Source organism: Phalacrocorax aristotelis, chromosome 18 (genome assembly GCF_949628215.1).
Source record: "Phalacrocorax aristotelis chromosome 18, bGulAri2.1, whole genome shotgun sequence".
NCBI classification, from domain to species: domain Eukaryota; kingdom Metazoa; phylum Chordata; class Aves; order Suliformes; family Phalacrocoracidae; genus Phalacrocorax; species Phalacrocorax aristotelis.
Window position 1 is genome coordinate 2,879,920 of NC_134293.1, and position 19,998 is coordinate 2,899,917.

The 19,998-nt window shown below is 56.4% G+C and overlaps 1 protein-coding gene across 1 annotated transcript in view; it reads left to right on the top strand.

Moving 5' to 3' along the window:
• Positions 1-870: 870 nt before the first annotated feature.
• The window catches only part of DOC2B (double C2 domain beta), a 36,904-nt gene continuing 17,776 nt past the window's right edge, over positions 871-19,998 (top strand). The window contains exons 1-3 of the mRNA XM_075112798.1: positions 871-1,317; positions 12,638-12,717; positions 19,293-19,367. Of these exons, the coding sequence (XP_074968899.1) occupies positions 987-1,317; positions 12,638-12,717; positions 19,293-19,367 (486 nt within the window). The 5' untranslated portion in view covers positions 871-986. The remainder of the gene's footprint in view (positions 1,318-12,637; positions 12,718-19,292; positions 19,368-19,998) is intronic.

Here is a 19,998-nt window from a genome sequence, read left to right on the forward strand (position 1 = left end):
CTCGCTCTTCTGCGATGCTTTACCTGCTGCATTGCTCTATACTGGCAATCACAAGCTGGCTGGGAGAGGCTGTGCCGGCTGGGCTGCGAGCAAGTGCCATGTGTTGCTTCAGTCCCTGGTGCGCTCCCAGCCCCAGAGGCTGCAGGCAGCTCGCACAGCCAGCCCGGCTCATGCCGGGCTCCAGAGGGGGGGCATTGCTGTGGGCCGGGGCCAGCGATGGCAGCGGGGCACCAAATCTGTGCTGCCCCTGCCCCTGCGAGCAGCAGCGTGGCTGGAGCTGGGAGCCGGCTGTGTGCCACCCGCGCCCCTGCTCAGTATGCAGCAGAGCATCTCCCTGGCACGGCCCTGCAGTGAGCCGGGAGGGCACAGGGGCCGCCACAGTCCCCAGGGGCTGGGGCAGCCCTGCTTCCCTCTCCACAGCTGCCGGGGAGGCGATGCAACAGGACAGCGGCTCCCGACCCCGCACGGTGACCTTCCCCACTCTGGAGAGGTCTGGTGGGGGCGATCCCCACTGTGGCAGGGAGATGGGATGAACGGGTGCAGGGAGGCTGGGCTTCAACCCAACTTCTGCATTGCTCCCCCTGGGCATGGCGGGGCTTTGATGGGGAAAGGGCAGAGGGCTGGCTGCCCACGCTGGTAGCCGTGGGGTGGCGGGCCGGCCACAGCCCTCATTTCTCTGCTGCTGGGTACCGCTTTGTTGCTAGCTGGTGACATCACCCGAGAGCCCACCCCCTGCCTCTTATCCGTCTCTCCGTCTAGCTCACTTATTCACAGGCAGCGCTGGCAGGATCAGGGACTGTGTGAGAGCCAGAGCTGGCGGCAGCAGCATGCGTGCGGCGTCTGAGGCTCAGGGCGTGAGAACCACGTAAGGTGCCCGCCGGAGCTTCCCCCCTCGCCTGCCTCTGCTTCCCCCAGCAGAAACTTCACGGCTCCCTTGCACACAGTCCGGGCTTCTCCGGGGGAGCTTGGCGCCGACAGCCGCATGCATGACACTCCGAAAAGGAGAGAAAATGACCATAAGTATCCAGGAGCACATGGCTATTGACGTCTGCCCCGGCCCCATCAAACCCATCAAGCAAATCTCCGACTACTTCCCCCGCTTTCCCCGCGGGCTCCCCGCCGCTGTCGGCCGCAGCACTGCCCTGCGCTCCGCCGTCAGCCAGCCCTCCGTCAGCCCCGCTGAGGCCCCCCGCGAGGAGGACGAGGATGTGGACCAGCTTTTCGGGGCGTATGGCACGACACCCGCGGAACAGCCGGCCAAGTGCCAAGCACCTGAGGAGGTGGTGGACCCTGAGGGCTACGAGTCCGACGACTGCAGTGAGTTCCTAAGTTTTCAGGGGAGTTTGCTGGGTGCCTCAGCAAGGGTGGGTCTTAGGACTGGTCTCCCATCTTGCTGCCTGAGCCGTGCGCCCTTCCCGGCTGCCGGCCATGCTGTCCATCCCTGGGATTACATTGCAGCAGTGCCAAGCCCTCTGCTCTAGCCAGGGAGGCTGTCACAGCATGGCTCCAACGCTGCCCCTGGGTGGAGGGAGGCCCTGGGAGTGTCCCTGCTGCAGCCAGGCTGGCTGCTGAACCCAAACTAGGGAAGTCTCCCAAGAGCCACCAGTTGCTGTGCTTTGCCGTTGTGGTTGATGCACTTCTCTGCCTCATCCCTGCTCGGCTCCTTGCCTCCGAAGGCTGCCAGCTGGGCTCAGACCCTTCGGTTAATCTGTCTCGGTGGTGCAGCCTGCTCCAGCTACGCTGCTGATTAGCTGGCGATATGCTCCAGCATCGCCCAGCTTCAGACCGGGGAGATTTGTTCGGAATGACATCTGCCCGGGAAATCTCTGCCCTCTCCCTCGGCAAACTCCGGCATGTCATTCCTCACCCTCCGGCTGCAGAGAGCACCCTGCATGAGACCGGGGTGGGGGTGTGTGTGTGGGGGGCTTTTGAACAGAAAGCTTTGGTTCTGGTAGATGCAGGTGTTTGCAGTGAGGTTTAACCCCTCCCCACCCAAAACGTCCTTCCCACCCAGCTCGGTGGAGCTTGCAGGCTGCAAAGCAGCTGCTGTCTGGCTCGGCCAGCCGTGGTGGCTGGGATAGCGCTGCTTTCCCTGAGGTCGGTAAAAACGCAAGGTCTTGATTCAGCCCAGTTGTTAGGGGCCAGATCCTGTGAGGGGCTGAGCACGAAGTTTGGAGCTGGGAGATGCAGAGGAAGGGAGTCAGTGCTGCTGAGCGGTGCTGCGTGCACGTCCTGGGGGAAGGGGGAGGCTGAGCTCCCCAAACGCTGAGCTGTTTATGGCCCAGCGCCGGACAGGTGGTGGTTTTCCCTGTGCAAAATGTCACAGCCCTGCCTCGGCATCACTCCCTTGCTCCCGGGTGCGGGGCTGGCCTGGGCTGCTGTCAGCTATGCACGACCCTAGGAAGAGCTCCCCGAAGGGCTGTGCTTGCTGCAAGGTGGCATGGCCTCCCCTGTGCCCCCCTCTGCCTGCCGACCACCAGCCATGGCTCTGGGAGAGGCTGCGGTCGGTGCAAGCCCCAGACTGACGCTCCCTCTCTCCCCATCATGGTGTTGGGATCATGCTTTCTTTGGAGAAGGTGAGAGCTGCTGTGCTTCCAAGGAGAACATCTCTGCTAAGCCACGTTTGTCCCAGTTGGGCACTTAACAGTGACTTTAACTGGATTTGGGTTATTTGCTCCTCTAATTATTAGATTGTCTTTGCTCATCCTGGCAATAGAGATGGGAGCAACCGGGCTTTAGGGCCAGAGGCGTGTGCGGGAGCGAAAGTGCTCAGAGCCGTGGGGTGCAACACTTTCACTGGGTGGCTCATGGGGACATTGCCCAGGGTGCTGCCTTCTGGATTTAGCTCTGCCAGCAACGCTGGAAACGGCTTGGCTTGGTGCCGGGGCCAGCGGGTGTTTGTCTCGCTCTGGCTGGTGTTAGGAGGAGAGTTTCCTGCAGCGTAACAGGTGTCAGGCAAACTGCTGAGGCTGTTTTGCCAGATGTGGTAGGTTTTCCACTGGCAAAGGCACAGCGGTGCCAGGAGCGGAGCAGGGAGGTGGCACTGCTGGTGGCAAATCTCTGGGGACAGCACAGGATGGTCCCAGCTGCTCGCAGGGCACTGGCTGGCACAAATGTGCAGGATAAGACTATCACTTCTCCATGTTTAGCAGCCAAGTCGCAAAGCTAGATGAGGGCTCGCTGGCCCCATTTCCCAGGTGGGGAGCTGGGAGGGGACTCATGTAGCCTGACTTGAGCCATCAGCTACGCTGGGGAGCATCTTTCAGCTCCTCTGTGTCCCTGGCGGGTGATTCAGGGCTGCTGCATTAGTCACCTGCACTAAATTTCCCCTGGGGAGCCTGTCTCCATCTGTACGGCAGAACAGTGTTGGGGGTTAGGCGGTGTCAGTTCCCTCTGGCAGCACACAGGGTTTGGGGAGTTGACCGAGGTCTCTGGGGACGGTGGTGTCGGAGCCTGGGTTCAGTGCCCACAAGTCAAGGGCTCGCTGGTCAGGGGTGCGTCTTGCCTCGCTCCCTAGAGATGCTCCCAGCACAGCCCCCAGAGAGGTGCAGGAGAGGGTTTTGCCATGGCAGAATCTATCGGGAGGAAGAGGAAAGGATGGCTCCCTCCCGTTTGTCCCACCTGCCTGCAGGTTTCCCTCTTCCACCACCGAAGCGGTGGTGCTGGCTGCGGGCTGGGAGGAGAACAGCTGCCCCTGCCTGGAGAAATGCAGCATTTGTCTGGGTTTCCCCTACACTCATTCCTGCCCGGGGTTACTTCTCCAGCCTGGTGTTTCTGGCATTCCAGTAGCCTAACGGCTGACGGGCCGCGTTGCTCAGTCACCGCAGCACTGCAGGATGGCATCGGGCAGGGGTGGACTGGAGCTGCCAGCCTCCCTGCCTGACCTCTGGCACCCCTGGCAGGGCTGCAGGGAGTGGTGCAGGGTAGGTCCTGCCTGCGCCCTGCTGCAGCTCACCTGGGCTGGCTCCCTGCACCGCATCTCTTAATCTTTTGCTGGGTGGTGTTCCTGACCCCATCGGCAATCTTGGGAGGTGCCCACGGAGCCAGCAGGAGCTTCCCTCCTCCGGATGGCCTCTTCCTGGGACGTGGGCAGCCCCAGAGCAGGGCAGCCCTGGGAGAAGCATCAACGTCTGCTCCCATCTAAGCAGGGTGGCCTGACGCAGCGATTTGGCATCCACAGGGAGCAGGGACGTGTGTTTGTGTGTATGCGTGCATGCATTTGGCGCTTTGGAAAACCAAGCATTCCAGGGCTGCAGGAGGAAGGTGGGATCCCTCCAGAGATGGGCAGGGACCCGGCTGAGGTGCGGTGGGGTGGGAGGGACCCACTGCCACGGGCAGATGGCACTGGTCACTGGGAGGCTGATGCAGAGGCTTGGGCTGATGGCTTTGGGGCATGTGGGGCTGAGGCCAGTGGTTCGGGGCACCGCACTGCGGCCCTGCGGAGCCGGGGAGCACAGCGCTCAGGGCTCTGGAGGTGTCGAGGAAAACAAGCGTGGTCCCCACAGGGCAGCTGTAAGCAGCCTGTTGAATGCAGTGAGTGGCAAGGAGCAAGCAGGGCCAGGGAGCTGACAGAGCAGATAATGAGTGGAGACACTGGGGCTGGCTCTGGGAGCACTGGGAATTGCATGGAGTCAGCCCTTCCCATCAGACCTGCCAGCAGTGCTGCTGTGAGGATTTGCAGGATCTTAGTCGGCACGCTCTGCCATCCCAGGGCCCTTAGGAGAGGTACTTGTCACTGCCCTATGCCTCCTCTGTGCCCACTCTGCAGAGACACTCCAGGACTGGAGCCCAGGCTGTACAGAGCAGAACTCTTCCCACAGCGGGTTTGTCCCCGACAGAGCTGCTGAGGAGGAGGAATGAGGCAGGAGAGGTGGGGAAACATGTTTGGTACAAACCCTGCAGAAGGGTAGTTTGGTGCTCCTGGACCAGCCCTAGCATCTGCTGTGAGCTGAGAGAACCAGCAGGGATTTGGGGGTGGGAAGGGAGGGGATTTGCTCCTACTGCCTTGGTTCACCTGGCTCTCACCTCGGCTTTGCTTCCCCTGGCTGGTGCCCAGAGACAGCAGCGGTGCCCTGGCCCCTGGGGTCCCCAGCCACCAGGGATGCTTCCCACCTAGTCAGGAGGTGCACTGCCAGGGGAACTTGGTTCGCAAGAAAAACAAGCAAATGCCAGCTAGGTGGCAACATGCCACCTGCAAGGAGCTGGGTCTCGCCTCCCAGCTCCCCTGATTCCGAGCAAATTGCCGCCCCTCGAGTGGCTCCGCAGCATCAGTGTGAATCTGTACCTGACAGATTTTTAAAGGTCTGAAATCTCTGCGCAAGCAGCACAGAGGTAGAAATACAGCCCCTCTGAGGGAGTGCTGCTGTGGCTGCTCTCACTGGGGGACAGCACTGGACAGTGGCCATTCTTCTTCTGTAACATGCAAGCTTCTAGCGCTTGAAGAAATCCTCCGTTCCCCTGAGCCGCTGCTTGGCTTTGGAGCGAGGCTGCAGCCAGCCCTGGAATTTCCTCCCTCCTCATATGTGTTTGGCTCTGGGTTTTTGGATGGGGAGGCAGCCCGAGGGCAGGGGCTTGCAGCAGAAGCCGGTGTTTCTGGACGAGCTGCCCCGTACTGTTCCTGCCAGTGCTCTGGGGCTGTTTATATATGTACAAACCCAGCCAATTTTATAGCATGCCCAGCTTTATTCATGGGAGGAGCAGGCTTGCAAGCTCCTGAGCTGCGGCAGCATAAAAACGACTTCTCCAAACTACAGCTGAGAGGCCTGTCCTGGCACACGGCTGCTCGTGACGCCTGCTGCAAGCAATGCCACAGAAGTTATTTAGGAAGACTCTTATTTTGAGCAAAGAAGATAATTACGCAGTCAAAGCCGTCATGCAGATATTAATTACTGGCTGCTTAAAGACGTAAAGAAGAATGGGGTGCAGGGTTTGCAAGTCACCTGGCGATGCTTTTGGCCAGACAGGAGGAGGCAGGAGAGACGACGAGGGGAAATGTGCATTGAAACGATGAGGATATTTACTTCTGAAACGCAGCTCCTTAGCATATGCTGCCACTGCTATTTATAACCTTTGAATCGTCTTTTCAATCCTGATAAGGCCAAAAGAAGTATTTTTTTACTCAGGAAACCAAACAAACCACTGCTGATTTCTGCAGAGCCTGGGGCATGGTTTTGCCAGCGGTACCACGACCCAGCCTGCCCACACCAAAGAAGCGTGTGTAGGTACCGGCCAGCGTTGGACCCAAGGTTTAAGGGCATCAGGGAGCTTTAACCCTCCTAAGGGAGGTGACTTTGGATTAGCTCCTGTCTGCTTTCCTGCAGGATACCCAGGTACCAAGAAGGTGCTGGGGTGAGCTCTTGCCCTTTCCTGCTGGCTGCCCCGTCGGTGGCGCAGATGGAGGCTGCACGTCGGGTGTTCCTGGCCTTCCGAGGAGCCAAGGAGCCTTCAGCCCCCTGAGATGCTCGTTCCCAGTGGGTGCCCATGGCTGGGGACACCCTGAAGTGCTGGGGATACTTGTGGGTCACCTGGCGGGGCCGGTACACAAGCGTGAGCAGGGTCTGTCTGGGCATCCCTCCTCCAACAGTGATGGAAAGAGCATATGGGCTGTGGCCTCCAGCGTCTCTGCTAATGAAGGAGCCGTGCAGCTGCTGGTTAATGAGGGCCCCTCCTCCTGCCTGGCTCCCACCCTCCCCAGCAGCCTGCCCAGCCCTTCGCCTTGCCCTGGTCCTGGTGTGCGGGACAGGAGATGATGCCTGGCTGGAGGCGGGAGGCTCCCTGCTCCGTGGTGGCTCTGCCACCCTCATCCCTTCACTGATGCCCCTCGCCCCAATGTGCTCGAGCCCAAGGGGTTCCCAGATCTTTCATCTTTTTATTTAACACTGAAGCCAATTTTGGGGGGGTTGTTAATTGCAATACTGTATTTCATTAGAGGGAGAGATTTGAAGGCCATCTCTAAATTGAAATTGCTGAAAGTCTAATTGCTGCTGACATCAGGGACCATTTAGTGCTGTAAAACATAATTGCATCTCTGAACTGTTCTGAGCAGATAAGTGTTCCTCTGAACACTCCTCCTGGAGAAGACAGAAAAGCTGATGAGTATCCATCAACCATGCTCGTGAAGGAGCAGCTCCCAGTTCCAGAGCTTGCCAGGGGCTGGCGCTGTGTCTCCGAAATGAAGACATATTAATTGCCATAGATTTTAAGTGAAAACCCCACGACGAGACAGGGAGCAGCTGCAAGAAAGAAGAGTTGTGCTTGTTCCTTGCTCCTGGTCCTGCTGAATTCAACCACATCCGTGGAGCTCCCGAGGAAGGAAGACCTGCCTGTGTGTTGGATTCGGACCCTGCTGGCTTTTTACGTATGATTGGGAACATCCTTCCCTGCCTGCAGCAATGGACCAGACTCCCATGATGCTGCCAACTGGCACCACGTGGTCCAGGCGCTGACGAGAATGTCCGTGTTCCGTCATGGTGTGCTGCCCGTGGGACATGTCCCAAAACCTTCCACAGGACACCTTTTTCATAGAGCAGCTCACAGTGATGCTGACTTTCAGAAATGTCCCGTTTACACCTGCCTTTACCCTCTTCCCTGGCTGATGCGGAAACCCTCAGCAATGTCTGTGGCTGTAGGTTCGTGCCAGAGGTCAGTGCTGCCATCAGACCTGGGGGTTTACAGCTGTCAGGGTCTGCAGCACATTGACTCAGGACCTGGTGGGATCCCTGACAAGCCTCTCGCCCTCTCCCGGCAGAGGCGCACGAGTTGCAGGCAGCGGACCAAGAGGGTCTGTGCGCAGACCAGGAGCGCTGTGGGTGCTGGGCAAGCTCAGCCTCAGCTGTGGGAGGCTGCTGGGGCTGTAACCGTCGGGGTTTTCAGGGCCTCACTCCCACAAGGGTCAGGTAGTCAGTCCTCGAGCTGCCCCAGTGCTCACTGCCCACGCTGCCCTGCTGTGTGCTGCTGGGCCGGGACGAGGTGCTGCTGCACCCAGGGAGGCAGGAGCGCACGCAGCCACCTGCCAAAGCCATCTTCAGCCGTCCTGCTTGGAAATGGCAAGGAATAATTTCTGTTCCTCCTGAGGAGTCATTTACCAACATTTTACATGGGGCTGTAAGTGCACAGAATTACTTGCTGCCTTTCAGGACCTTTAAAATTATCTCCATTGCAGAGGAAAATTAAAGCAATGGAAGAATAGGGACCTATCTTTTATAGTGCATTAAAAAATACCCAGTCTGAAGGTTACTGAACCTGTGCTTTCTGTAAAGGAGAGCTAATCCAGACAATCCCCAGCAGCCTTTTTACTGCTCTACTCAGATCTCCCTGGCACAAAATCCATGAGCAGGTTATCTTGGGAGCAGCAATGCTGATAAGCAGAGGGACTTAAGGCTTTTGGACTTCTTTTTAATTAGTTCTATAGTGGGTTGTTTGTGCATACCTCAATTTCTTCCGGCATGGAGCCTTGCTGGGCTTTCTAATGGCAGTCGCAACATGAAAGCTTCCCTGACTTTGGAACGTAAGGAGCCCATGCAATCATCGGTTCCCTCCTCTGTGGGCTGTGCTGAAGCTCGTGGGTCTGTGCTGCAAGCGTCGGTGCCTCTTCCATGTCTTGAGCATCTCTTGGGCTGAGAAACTCTTCTCCTTGGGGTGTCCCAGGCCACCGAGGGGGCAGATCTGCCACCCCGCGTGGGCCAGGCAAGGGCACGCAGCCTGCAAGGACAGGGGCTGGATGAAGCAGCAGAGCACAGATTTGTCACCACATTTTGCCTTTCATCCCGCAGGTATAAATAGAAGCTACTTCAGCCGCCCCGTCACCCTGGGCACTGATGGGAAATGTCAGCAATAAACAATTTCTGCCGACTCCACCAACAAGGGCAGGAGCGGCGCTGTGCCAGGACACCGCTCTGCCCGCAGGCTCCAGGCGCGCTCGCCGTATCCCACGGCTAAGCCCGGAGATGCATCTGTTGGTTATGCTGGCCTCTAATAATTTTGTGGCCCACTGAATTAATCAAAATGCCCAAAGGTCAGTGGGAGAAGAGGCCGCGTTCCTGTGCAAGTCAGATTTATTTTCCTTTTTAGAGCCTGTGTTAAATGCCAGAGACTGGCTGGCACCTTCCCATCAATCTCTCCCAATTCATGGGGAGGAAAGAGGGTCAGAACCTGCTAATGAGTGGAGCTCTCCTAATGGTTATTTTATCATTGGAGCAGAATAATTGTAATAATAATGATACATCCTGCCTGCTGTCTGCAGAGTGCAAAGCTGCCTTTGTAATGCCGGACAAAGACATTTATTTATTTTTTTTTTTATTTGCAGCCTGTATGATTAGAGGACAGTGTTCAGAACAGCCCAGTCAAGTTAAATACGTCTAGTAACAGCGCTTTGAGTCTAATTGCTGCCCTTTTCTTTTTTAGGCACTCGCTCCCCTAATTAAGAGCACAATCAAGTTGCATCTCAGCTGCGAGGCTGGGTGGGAGAAGGGAGGCAATCAAAGAAGGGTGATTCGGCCGCTTTGCGGAGGGCCCTGTTCCGAGCAGGGTGCGTCCCTGGGTGGCCGCTGCAGCCTGGAGGCTATGGGCCCGATCCTGCTGCCTGGAGATGGCAGGTCTCCCGCAGCCAGGGCTGCATGTGCTGTTGGCAGTTTTGCAGGAGGGGGTGAGAGCAGGGAGACCCGTGACGGTGTTTTGGTGTTGGCTTGCCTGGCTGCTCCTGCGGCATGCTGCCCGCTCTGGGATCGCTGGGCTGATGTCCCATGGGGTTCTGCACGGAGCTGTTGTGGGCTGCAGGTGGCTTCGGCCCTGGATTCAGCCGGAGGTGTCCTGCCATCTCCTCAGGCCCCTGAGCAACGCTGGGGCCAGTCTGCCGGGGAGCGGCCGGCCGGGGACGCAGGCAGCGCGAGCGCCAGCCTTGTGTCTGCATTCACCGCTGTGCTGGATCCGCCACCCGGCAGCGCGTCCCCAGGAGGTAACGGCGACAGCGTGGCTGTGAATGCACCACAGTGCTCTGCTCCTGCGGGAGATGAGTCCTCGGCATCCGCCGCCCCGCTGCGTCCCGGCTCTGGCGGCTGCACTCGCCCTCGGCTCTGTGGTGGCACCTTAGCTGCCAAAGCCCAAGTTAGCCTGATCTCTTTTGTCATCTCCATACGGCCGCGTTTTTAAGCAATTAGCACAACTTGTTCTGCTGATGTTTCCATATCCCTCTGATGAAGGCAGACCCTTCCTTGGGAATTGAGACTCATCATCAACGAAAAAGATCCCTGCCTGGAGGAAGGCCCCTGCAGGGCTGGAGAAGAGCTGGGGACGGAGCCTGGCAGGGCTGCGGGGAGCCATGCATCCCTGTCGGTGCCCTCCTGCCTGCTTGCAGCTCCGAGACGAATGGGAGCTGCTCACGGTTTGCTTGTGGGCTGCCAGCACTGGGGAGCAGGACCTTAGTCCCCAGCTGCAAACCAAGCATCTGCTGCTGTGTGACGGTCCTTTTGGGTTTTGCCTGTCTTGCCGGGGCAGGGCTCCTGCTCCCCTCATCCCCTGGGGCAGGTTGTGGCGCCGAGGGGACAGGAGTCTTTGTCGGTATTTCCTGGCTGAAGTCTGTTTTTACGCCAAGCTTTTAATTTGTTTTATAAATTGCCAAATTTAGCAGGCTAAGCTGCGGGCCCCCTTCTGTGATAAAAATAAAATAACAGCTTGAACTTGGGAGGGTGGAGTGGCGGGGCTGGCAGGAAGCAGCTGATTAAAGGGCAGGTGGAAATGATGAGGCTCCGAAACCGGAGGCTTCATCTTCCGCTCTTGAACGAAAAAGCAGATTTGTCGAATTTTGCTGACTTGGCTTTCGCCTGTGTGCCGTGGAGCCTCCCGCTACACCTGCCCCAGTGCAGCAGGCTGCGCCGGCCCCCGAGCTGGTGCTCTGACACTGCCACGCGTGGCCGTGAGCTCCCCATCGCCCGTGAGCTCCCCATCGCCGAGCACGGCCGGGGGCAGCCAGCCACCGGTGCACTGGGGCACTGATGCGCTTTCCTCCTCCTTGCATGACGTGGAGTGAGTTTGGCTGGTAATTGCTCTGGAAATGCCTCTTTGGGCCGAACCCAGAGATGATGCCCAAGGTGTTGCAAGTTTGGCCTCACTCTGTATCGTTTCCATCCTCCTGAGCCCTGGCAGGTAAACCCCCACTGATTTATGGCTTACCTAAACCCATAGCTAATATGCTGTGAAATTACTCCAGAACAAGGGGGGGTACATTATTCTGCCAGAAATCTCTCTGGATATTTGCTCTGCTTTGAAGGCAAGATATTTTCTCCAGAGCAATGATTTTTATTTGCTAGCAGGCAAACCTGTAGCTCGCTTACGTTTGGGCTAGAAGATCGCTGTGAAATTGCAGCAGGAAGGTTTCAGTCCCCTGAATATCCACCACCTCCTGGGGTGCCTTGCTGCAGACACTATTTACACTGGAAAAAAGCAACTCATTTCCTGCCATAAAGTTTGTCTAACTTACCTCCCAGGCAGTGAACGCTGCTTTGATATTAAGCAAAATTATTATTCTGGTTTTTATTTGGGTTTTTTTTTTTTCCCTTGCTCTGAACCTGCATACATGGCAGAAAGGTGTAGTTACCTTGGAAACAGCGGTGGGATGCTGGCGTGGTGGCAGGACAGCGCTCGGGCAGACCCTTTTCGCAAAGGAGGGAATAGAAAGGTGTGGGTTATGGGGTCCAGAGCTGCCCTGGAAGTTCAAGGCTGGTGACAGGCAAAGCTGCGGTGGGGGAGATGCTGCTCTGTGTCTGGGCTTTGGTGTGTGAATCAGGTCTGGGAGCCTTGGAGAAGGTTAAATCATGTTTTGGGAAAGCCTGTCTTTTTAAGGCTTTTCCTCTGCTTTGGATTAACACGGTGTGCTCAGATTGTCTAACGGGAAAGAATTTCTCAAATCAAAGGTAATTCTGCTGCTGGGGCTCTTCTGGTTTGTTCTGGTCTCCTGCCCCTTCCCTGTGGTCCTGTCTCAGGAGCTTCCCTGTTGCTGCTGTTCCTGGGTTGCGGATGCCATCAGGGAACACTGCTCTGATTAAAAGCTGTTGGTGTTTTTAACTTTAATCGCAGAAGTATTCCCATTCTCACTGGGTTTAATGTACAGCTTGCAGCCAAACTGGAGCTGGGAAGGGATGCCATTGGTGGCTCAGTTTTTGAAGGTGTCAGTATATATATATATATATGGCAGCAGTGCTGGAGTGGGGTGGAGATGTGCTGACAGAGGGTCCTGACTGTGTCTCAGCTGTGCCTGGCTCTTCCCAGAGAAGACCCCTTAGCTCCTGGGGGGTGGGAAGCTGCTGGCTGCAGTGAGGCTGCTGATAAATGGGGGCAACCCATGTGAAAGGCCATGGAGGCAAAGCCTCTGTGCTGGCTGCAGTGCCCGGGCGAGCTGCAGCCATTCATCCCTCTCGCTCCTCTCCCGAGGCCGTGCCAACCCCGCCAGCCAAACATGGGGATGGCCACCAGCCTCCCAGCGTGAAGCCATATTTCATAACAGGGCTTACAGGAGGATGCTTTATGTTTTATAATGTCTGCAGCCATTTCTTCAGCATCTTCATCCACTCCTTTTGTGTTTAAAGGGAGATGAGGCAACGTTTGCTGGGCCCTGTGGGTTAATAACATCTTTTCTCTTTTGCAGCCACGCTGGGGACGCTGGATTTCAGCTTGCTCTATGATCAAGAAAACAACGCTCTCCACTGCACAATCAATAAAGCCAAGGTATGTCTCAGCGCCAGGCGTGCAAACAGCGAGGGCTGAATATACCTAGAGCTGGCCACCTTTGTCCTGCGTTATGGGGCCACCAGAGCCCTGCCAAAACCATGAGGCCACCCGGGCGCCGTGGCTGTGCCAAGCAAATGCAGCAGTGAGGGCAGCACGTGGGGCTGGCCGCGTGTCCCCCCGTCCCCGGGTTGCACCGGGGGCTCTGGTGTCCCCAGCTGCAGCCATCCCTTTGCCATCTCCAGTTTCATCCTAACACCCAATGTTTCTGCCCTCTTCTTCCACTCCATCCCTGCCTTTCAAGTCGTTTCCAGTGGGACAGAGACGGCTGCTCATCCCCATGACAAAATGGTTGCAGCTATTGATGCTTTTTAGAAAAGCACCCAACCCAATGTTTTATTTACTTGACGCTATGACCGGCTGTCAGTTTATAAATGGCTTTTTAAATGCTGCTAATCATGGCCACAAAGTGCTCTGCCTCAGCGCCTTTGTCATCTGTGTGATTGAAGCAATTAGGAGGTTTTTTTGCACATTTTGGAGCAGAAGCAGATAACTGAGGTCCTGATTCTGCCTCTGGGCCTGTGGAAGGTGCTTCTGGGTGCTGCTCAGCTCCTCTTTGCATCGCCCAGCACAAGGTCCGGAGCGTGAGGGCTCCAGGTCAACACAGCTGGTCCCCAACAGTGGTGGGTTGGTGGAAGAAGACCTAAGTCCCTTTAGATTTTGAGAAGGGGTGGAGGGTTTTTACAGAAGGTGGGAGAAACTGCAGGAGAACGAGCTGTGAACTGACCCCCCCAGAATATTTGCCTTCATAGGATGCTCCTCTCCCCTCCAGCTGCAACTGGTTTATTTGCAGCCCCCCAGCCCACCCCAAAGCATGCTGAGCTGGGTGCTGAGCCCGCAAGACTGCACTCCAGGGCTCTCCTTGTCTGAAATAAGACCTTGGGAATGAAAGGTTGGCTTTGGGAGTGAGCGTGGAGGCATCTGCTGTGGCAGACCTGGAGCTGCTCCTGGCTGGGGGGTGAGTGCAGCGCCCACGGCTCCCTGGGCAGGGCTGCCAGGGCAGGGATGAGGCGGCCGGCGAGTTTTGCTTCCCTCCTTGCCACCCCGCTGCCTGTCGCCGGTGAATTCGCCGGCAGCCTCTGGGTCAGGTTTCCCTTGGTGTGCTTGGGAGCGGTGCCAAGGAGGAGATTTCTAATTGGGTTTGCAGTAGGTGGAAGGCAGGGAGGAAGGAGACCTGCAAGCGGCAAGTGATAGATCTAACAGCAGCGAGAGCAAAGGCAGGGCTGACGAAGGAGAGCCCTGGTCCCTGCCGTGCCCACCTGGCTGTACGGGAATAGCGGTTGCTGACCCCATCCCACGGGGCTGGGGGCACCACATGGTGCCAGCATCGCCCCTGCTCGCCAGGTGGGCAGACCCCCCTTCACCGCTCTGACATTCAAGCGTTTGAGTTTTGTTCATTTCCATTCTGCTCTCATTCTCCCATTTTTCTCTTTTATTTACATTGCCATCTGCTCGCTCTCATTTCATCTCTCGCCTGGGGAAAGCTGCCAAAACTTGACTACAAAAAGGTAAGGGCCAGGACCCCGGCTGCCGTCGGTGGGAGCCGGCATCGGCTGTGTACACGTTAGAAGCAGTGCTGTAGAGGAGGCGAGGCGGTGGCCGGGGAGCGCTGGGGCCATGCGCGTGAGCCGCAGCACAGTGCCAGGACACGTGTTGCCCTTGGATCTGGGCTGGGGCTGGCCTGGCCGGTGTCTTGGGTACGATGTCTCAGATCCCAAAGGAAGGTGCCCTCAGGACTTGTCCCACCTCCAGCAGCTCCTGGAGCCTCAGTTGCTGCCAGCAGCCAGGTTTTACTGGACTATTTCAGCCATGCAAGAAGTGCTTTTCCTTCTCCCTTCGATACAACCCTCTCTCTCCCTCCCTTTTGATCTTTTTGCTTCTATTTATTTTAATCTCCAGCACTTTTCTATCTGCTGATGGCCCTCCCAAGTCTCATTATCGGCTCCTGGGGAGTGGGAAGGGGGTTAGTGGGCTCTTGGAGGCACCGGTAGCAGGTTAAATCCAATCAGTTGTGCTCCACCACCAATTTTCTGCTCTGCAGCCATCAGCCACTGTATTGTGCAGGAGGCTGGGATAACCGCTCCATGCCGGCAGGGTTTGCCCTGGTGCCACGTGCCTGCGGACATCTGAGGTATTTCTTGGTGTACGTTCACAGCAGGATCCGTGAGGCTCCGAGTGTTTCCAGACACTCAGTCAAGCCCTTATCCCAAGTTTGGATGGAGCTGGAATGGGGAATGAAAGGAGGTTTGCTTTGTTGTAGGAGGTACAGGTGTGGAAGCTGGTAGCTGTGGGGCTAGCCGCAGGCCACCTGCTTACACCAGGAGCAAGGTGCTTGGTGCCTCAGTTCCCCTAACAGCACAGAGAGCTGCCCTGCCGTCGGGCACTTTGTGCCAACAGGTGGGTATCTGGAAGCTGATTTTGGAGGCAGCAAATGCCCGGCATCTCTGCAGGCTCTATCCAGGGAAGCAAGGGCCCCAGTTCCTCCTGGAGATGAGCAGATTGAGTGCGGGGCTGCTGTTAGTCCACATCTGGATTGTGAGGCAAGTCCTGCCTCTCTAGGTGAGGGAGGACCCCGGCACACTCAAGGAGTATCCACCTCCAGCTTTAACCTCTTAGAACAATCCTACGCTTTGGCGTTGCCTTTAGCGGATGCAGTTGGGGTACCTGCTGAGACTGTACCTCGGCAGGTGGGGGAGCTGCCATGCCACCTGCACCAGCACCAGCTTCTCTCCTCCACAGTGCCGGTGTGAGCCCCAGGCAACTACCACGGCGTCAGGGCTTGCTGGCACTGCACCGTGGGGCTGAAGCAGAGGCTGTCCTGGGGTATTGCAGCACCAGGGAGATAAGGACTAAGAAACTCCATCACTCCCTGGCTGGAGCAGGGCTGAGGTGGCCTCTCCAGCATTCCTGCCACCTCTCTCTGTCCGGCAGAAAGCTCAGGGCCCTGTGCAGGCAGGAGCAGGCAGGCTGCCAGCGGCCGCCTCACACTAATGGCTTTCGGTCTTGGCAGCAACCCTGCCCATACCCTGCCTTTCACGCTTCAGGCGCAGCTGAATTCAGACACGTTGCGGCTCAGCTCAGGTTGATGGGAGAATAAATCAGGGCGGTGTGGGAGCCTGTTTCTGGACTGCGGGAGCAGCCGTGTGGCAGGCTGGCAGGAGAGCTCTCCCCTTGCCTCCTGCTGCCATGCATAAGTGCCGTGCGCTCTCCCAGGGTTATGCTGGTCCGTACCGCCGTGTGTGGGAGACGGATGGGCTGCCCCTGGGCTGTGCTGGGCATCACCCCTCCTATAAAACATTAGAAAATTATATGATTAACACGCAGGTGCCAGGGTCTGTGCCCTGGCATGCCATGCCGTGCCATGGCTTGGGTGAGGGTTTCGTTTTCTGCTCAGTCCTACAAAGCCCAACCTGCTGCATGGGGTGAGCTAATAACCTGCTATAGGGGGATCTATAGGGGTGTGAGGCAGCGCAGACACTCTGGGGCTGTGCTATCCTGTAGTTCCGTTGGTCTCCTGCTTTCGGAAGGCAGACGCCCGGGCAAGGCTCAGGTGGCTGCGCAGGCAGCGGTGCAGGCAGCTCCCTGGCCCCAGGCAGGCCACGCAGGGCAGATGCTGCCCATCTGAGCATACCTGGACTGCTCTCCCTGCACCACTGGCTGCAGCCACAGCTAGAAAACACCCAGGACTTTCCACCCTGCAGAGCATTTGGATGCTCCCCCACCTCCAGCTGAAGCCCTGCACTGAGCAATACTTATGGATTTACTCATAAATCATTACCACTGCAGGGAAATTCCCATCTCAAAGCTGAGTGTCCTCTGGGCTGTCAGGGTGGTAGCACAGAGTTTGCCCCATTTCAGAATGGGACCCCTTGGCCCAGGAAGAGATGTCCAGGCTGGTTTGCGGGCAGCCGGAATCCTACTCACCGGGCAGGCAGCTTGCCATGGGGCAGATGGAATGAATCCATCTCCTGTGAGTTCTTTGTGCCTCTAGTGTGGCATTAATCAGCAGCCCGATTAGCCTGACTTGTAATTAAATCCTATTGATTAGCTAAATGCCACTGGCACGGAGAGTGGCTGGCAGCAGCTGGGCTGCAGTGGGGCTGTTGGTCTCCATAGGATTACGGTAGGGATTTTGGGGTTGGGTAGAGGAAGGGAAAAGATGAAACTTGGTCTCGGCTCCATTGCCTGTGCCATGATGCTCAGCGCTGTAACGTGGTCCTGGCATGAGGACTGGTTGGAGCCGGGGCTGTGCTGGCTGAAGCCAATGGGAGGCTCTGCCCCCGTGAATGAGCCCCGTGGTCCTCCTCGGCCTCTTGGCTCTCTCAGAGCAGCTTTGGGCTGGAGGTTCCTCCACGCAGGGGAAGCAATGTTGCTGGTCACCCTGTGGGTCCCTGGGAGGGGTGAGCTCCCATGGGAGCAGCTTTGTGGGGCAGAGCCACTGGGGCTGCGCTCATACTAAACCCAGCCCTGTGCCAAACTTCAATCGAGTGACATGGGAGGGAGGTAGATGTGACATTAGGAGACATTTTCCAGGCTCCTGTCACTCTGTCTTCCATAGTACATCTGTTAAAAAAAGCCTTTAATAGCGTCCTCAAAAGGTAATTTAATTGAACTGAATTAATGAGTGAATTACAGAGCTGCCTGTCTTTCTTCATCCATTTTCAGGGGAATTTGCTTGCTTGCTTCTGATTTCATTTGCCGCACAGCATCAGGCAGGTGGGGCACCTCTGCCGCGGGAGGCTGTGGGGAGCCTTTGCTCTGCTCAGCTGTGAGCAGTTTGTGTGCCCAGCCGGCGCGGTCCTCCCTGGAGCCTGGGGACCAGCCCAACCCTTTCTGCCTTTTCTGCCCGTGGAGCTGCAGCTGATACCACCGCCTTCCTCCCCTTCTCCGTATCTGCCGTCCTCTTCTGCTGGGCCAGGGACGTCACCTGAGAGGCGCTGCAGTTAAAGCAGAGCTGTTTAGCCTCCATTCACTGTTTATCCTTTTGGCTCTGCTTTAGAAGCAAACTCCTCTTTGCTGGGCACCGTTTGGTCTCCCTCGCCCCAGGGCAGTGTGCTTGTCGCTGAAGCAGAACCCTCACCAAGGTCAGGAGCAGCTCGGACCCTCGACTGACTTGTGCAAATCAGGGAGGGGTGTGATGGGGGCATCCCGAGGGGCTGCCTTGGTGCCGTGGGCTGAGCAAGATGCGTTATTTCATACATGTAAGGTATGGAACAACTTAACCCAGCATTTCTCTCTTTGATTTCCTCAAACCAGGCCTTGATGATTAAATTTTCATCGCGTGCAGCCTTTTCACCCACAGCCCATACAAACGCTTTCCTGCCAGGTGGATCTCTGGCAGCTGCACACACTCATTAATCCTGGGCACTCTGCTCATCTCACAAAGGGAGTGATGAGTCTTGAGCATCACCCAGCCAGGTTTCCATGCCTGGCTTGGAGCTGGGCTTGGATGGGTACCTCTGCAGAGAAACCCTCCTCTGACCCAGGCAGAGGATTGCCTTCAGACAGCTTAGAAATAGCTTGTGCAGGGATCCCATGGCCAGGCTGGAAATAATCCAAGTACTTTTGTGGTGTAGCCATTGTAATTTCCACTAGGGACTGGTAAAATTTAGGCTCCACTTTCCATGCTCCTGTATTGCTTCCCTACCCCGTGGGGTTTGTTTCTATGCAGTCCGTCCAGTTATGGCTTTGGGCTGGGTTTGTGCTTCACCCTTGGATCCTTTTCAGCCCGCTCGTTGTTTAGAAGAAGGGCAGGTTTGCCTCCTCCCTCTGCCTGAAGCAGGATCAACTCCAGTGCATTGCTATAACAAAAATGATACAGGTCATCCTTTAGGAGCTGTGAGGGTCTTGTAGAAAATCCATCAGGAATGGCCACAGTGAGTGTTCCCTTGCGTTTGTGCTCTGGTAGCCCCAGATTTCCCTGCAAACACCACAGCAGTCAGCTGGCAACAGCTTCCCGCTGGCCTGAAAGCTGTTCTTCCTTCAGCTGCGCCTTAATAACGAAGAGTAGGTAGGTGCTATCACACCCTCTGGGAGCGCTTAAAAGTAACACCACAACAGCAGAGGTGTATGTTTGCTCATAAGCAATTATTAAATGACAAAACCCTGTAATTTTAAACCTTGAAGATCACTGCACTGATTTACTTAACCCACAGATTAATTGTGATCAGGGTATCAGAGTCGGCTGCTGGAAGAGTGGAGAGGTGCTTTGTGGCCGATGCCAAGTGCGGACGAGAAGCCTTCCCGCAGCCCCTCCTTGGCACAGACTGCAGGCGACGTTTGAATGCTGAGCGTGCTTGGGTTTTGCTGCGCAGCCCGGATCCTGCACCAACCATACTCTCCTCCTTCCCCACGCCTGGGGAGCTGCAGTTACATCCCGGGGAAGCTGCAGTTACTCCATGGACCAACGACATCCTGGAGAGACGGGCATCGGTAGATGGGCTCAGCGAAGCCGCCCTGCCTGCCCAGCATCTTGCCGGTGTCCTAACTCCTGTTTTTTGCTGTTTCCTCTCCAGGGCCTGAAGCCAATGGACCATAATGGTTTGGCCGATCCATACGTCAAATTGCACTTGCTTCCCGGAGCCAGTAAGGTGAGCTGCCTTTTTGCTTCTCCTTCCCTTCCTGGGGCTGCACCTTTCCCTTTGAAATCGGACCCAGAAGGTTCCCCGGGGAGAAGCTCCTCACCCAGGGGCTCCTGGTTGCTGCAGCCAGCCCTTGTGTCTCCTGCCCAGCTCTCATTCAGGCAAGCAAGAGAAAATGGCAGCAGGAGGTAAGAATTTGGGCTAAAAACATCCTTGCAGCGGTAGCAAGTGCCTCTCCGATAAACCACTGCCTGGGAGCCAGGTGCCATCCCTGACTCCTCGCTCCTGGGAGCAGGGAGTTCAACTGCTGCGCTCCAGAAGCCCCTGGGAAGCACCAAGTGAAACGATCTGGAGCTATAAACAAACCAGCTCCTTTTTTTTCCCCCTTTTTCTTTTGCATTTAAAACCCCTCAGATCATAATAAAGCAGAGTATAAATCGTAAGGGAAATATTTCCATCTACTTAGGTTCAGCACTTGCTGGAGAGAAGAGTAATTAAAGATATTGATGTCTAGTGAGAGTTTGGTGTAACTGATGGGGATGTTGAATTTAAATGCTAAATATATGTGTTATGAATATTAATTGCACTCTTATTTTACACTAAAGGAAAGACCTTTTTGGGGGAGGTATATTTACTTGTT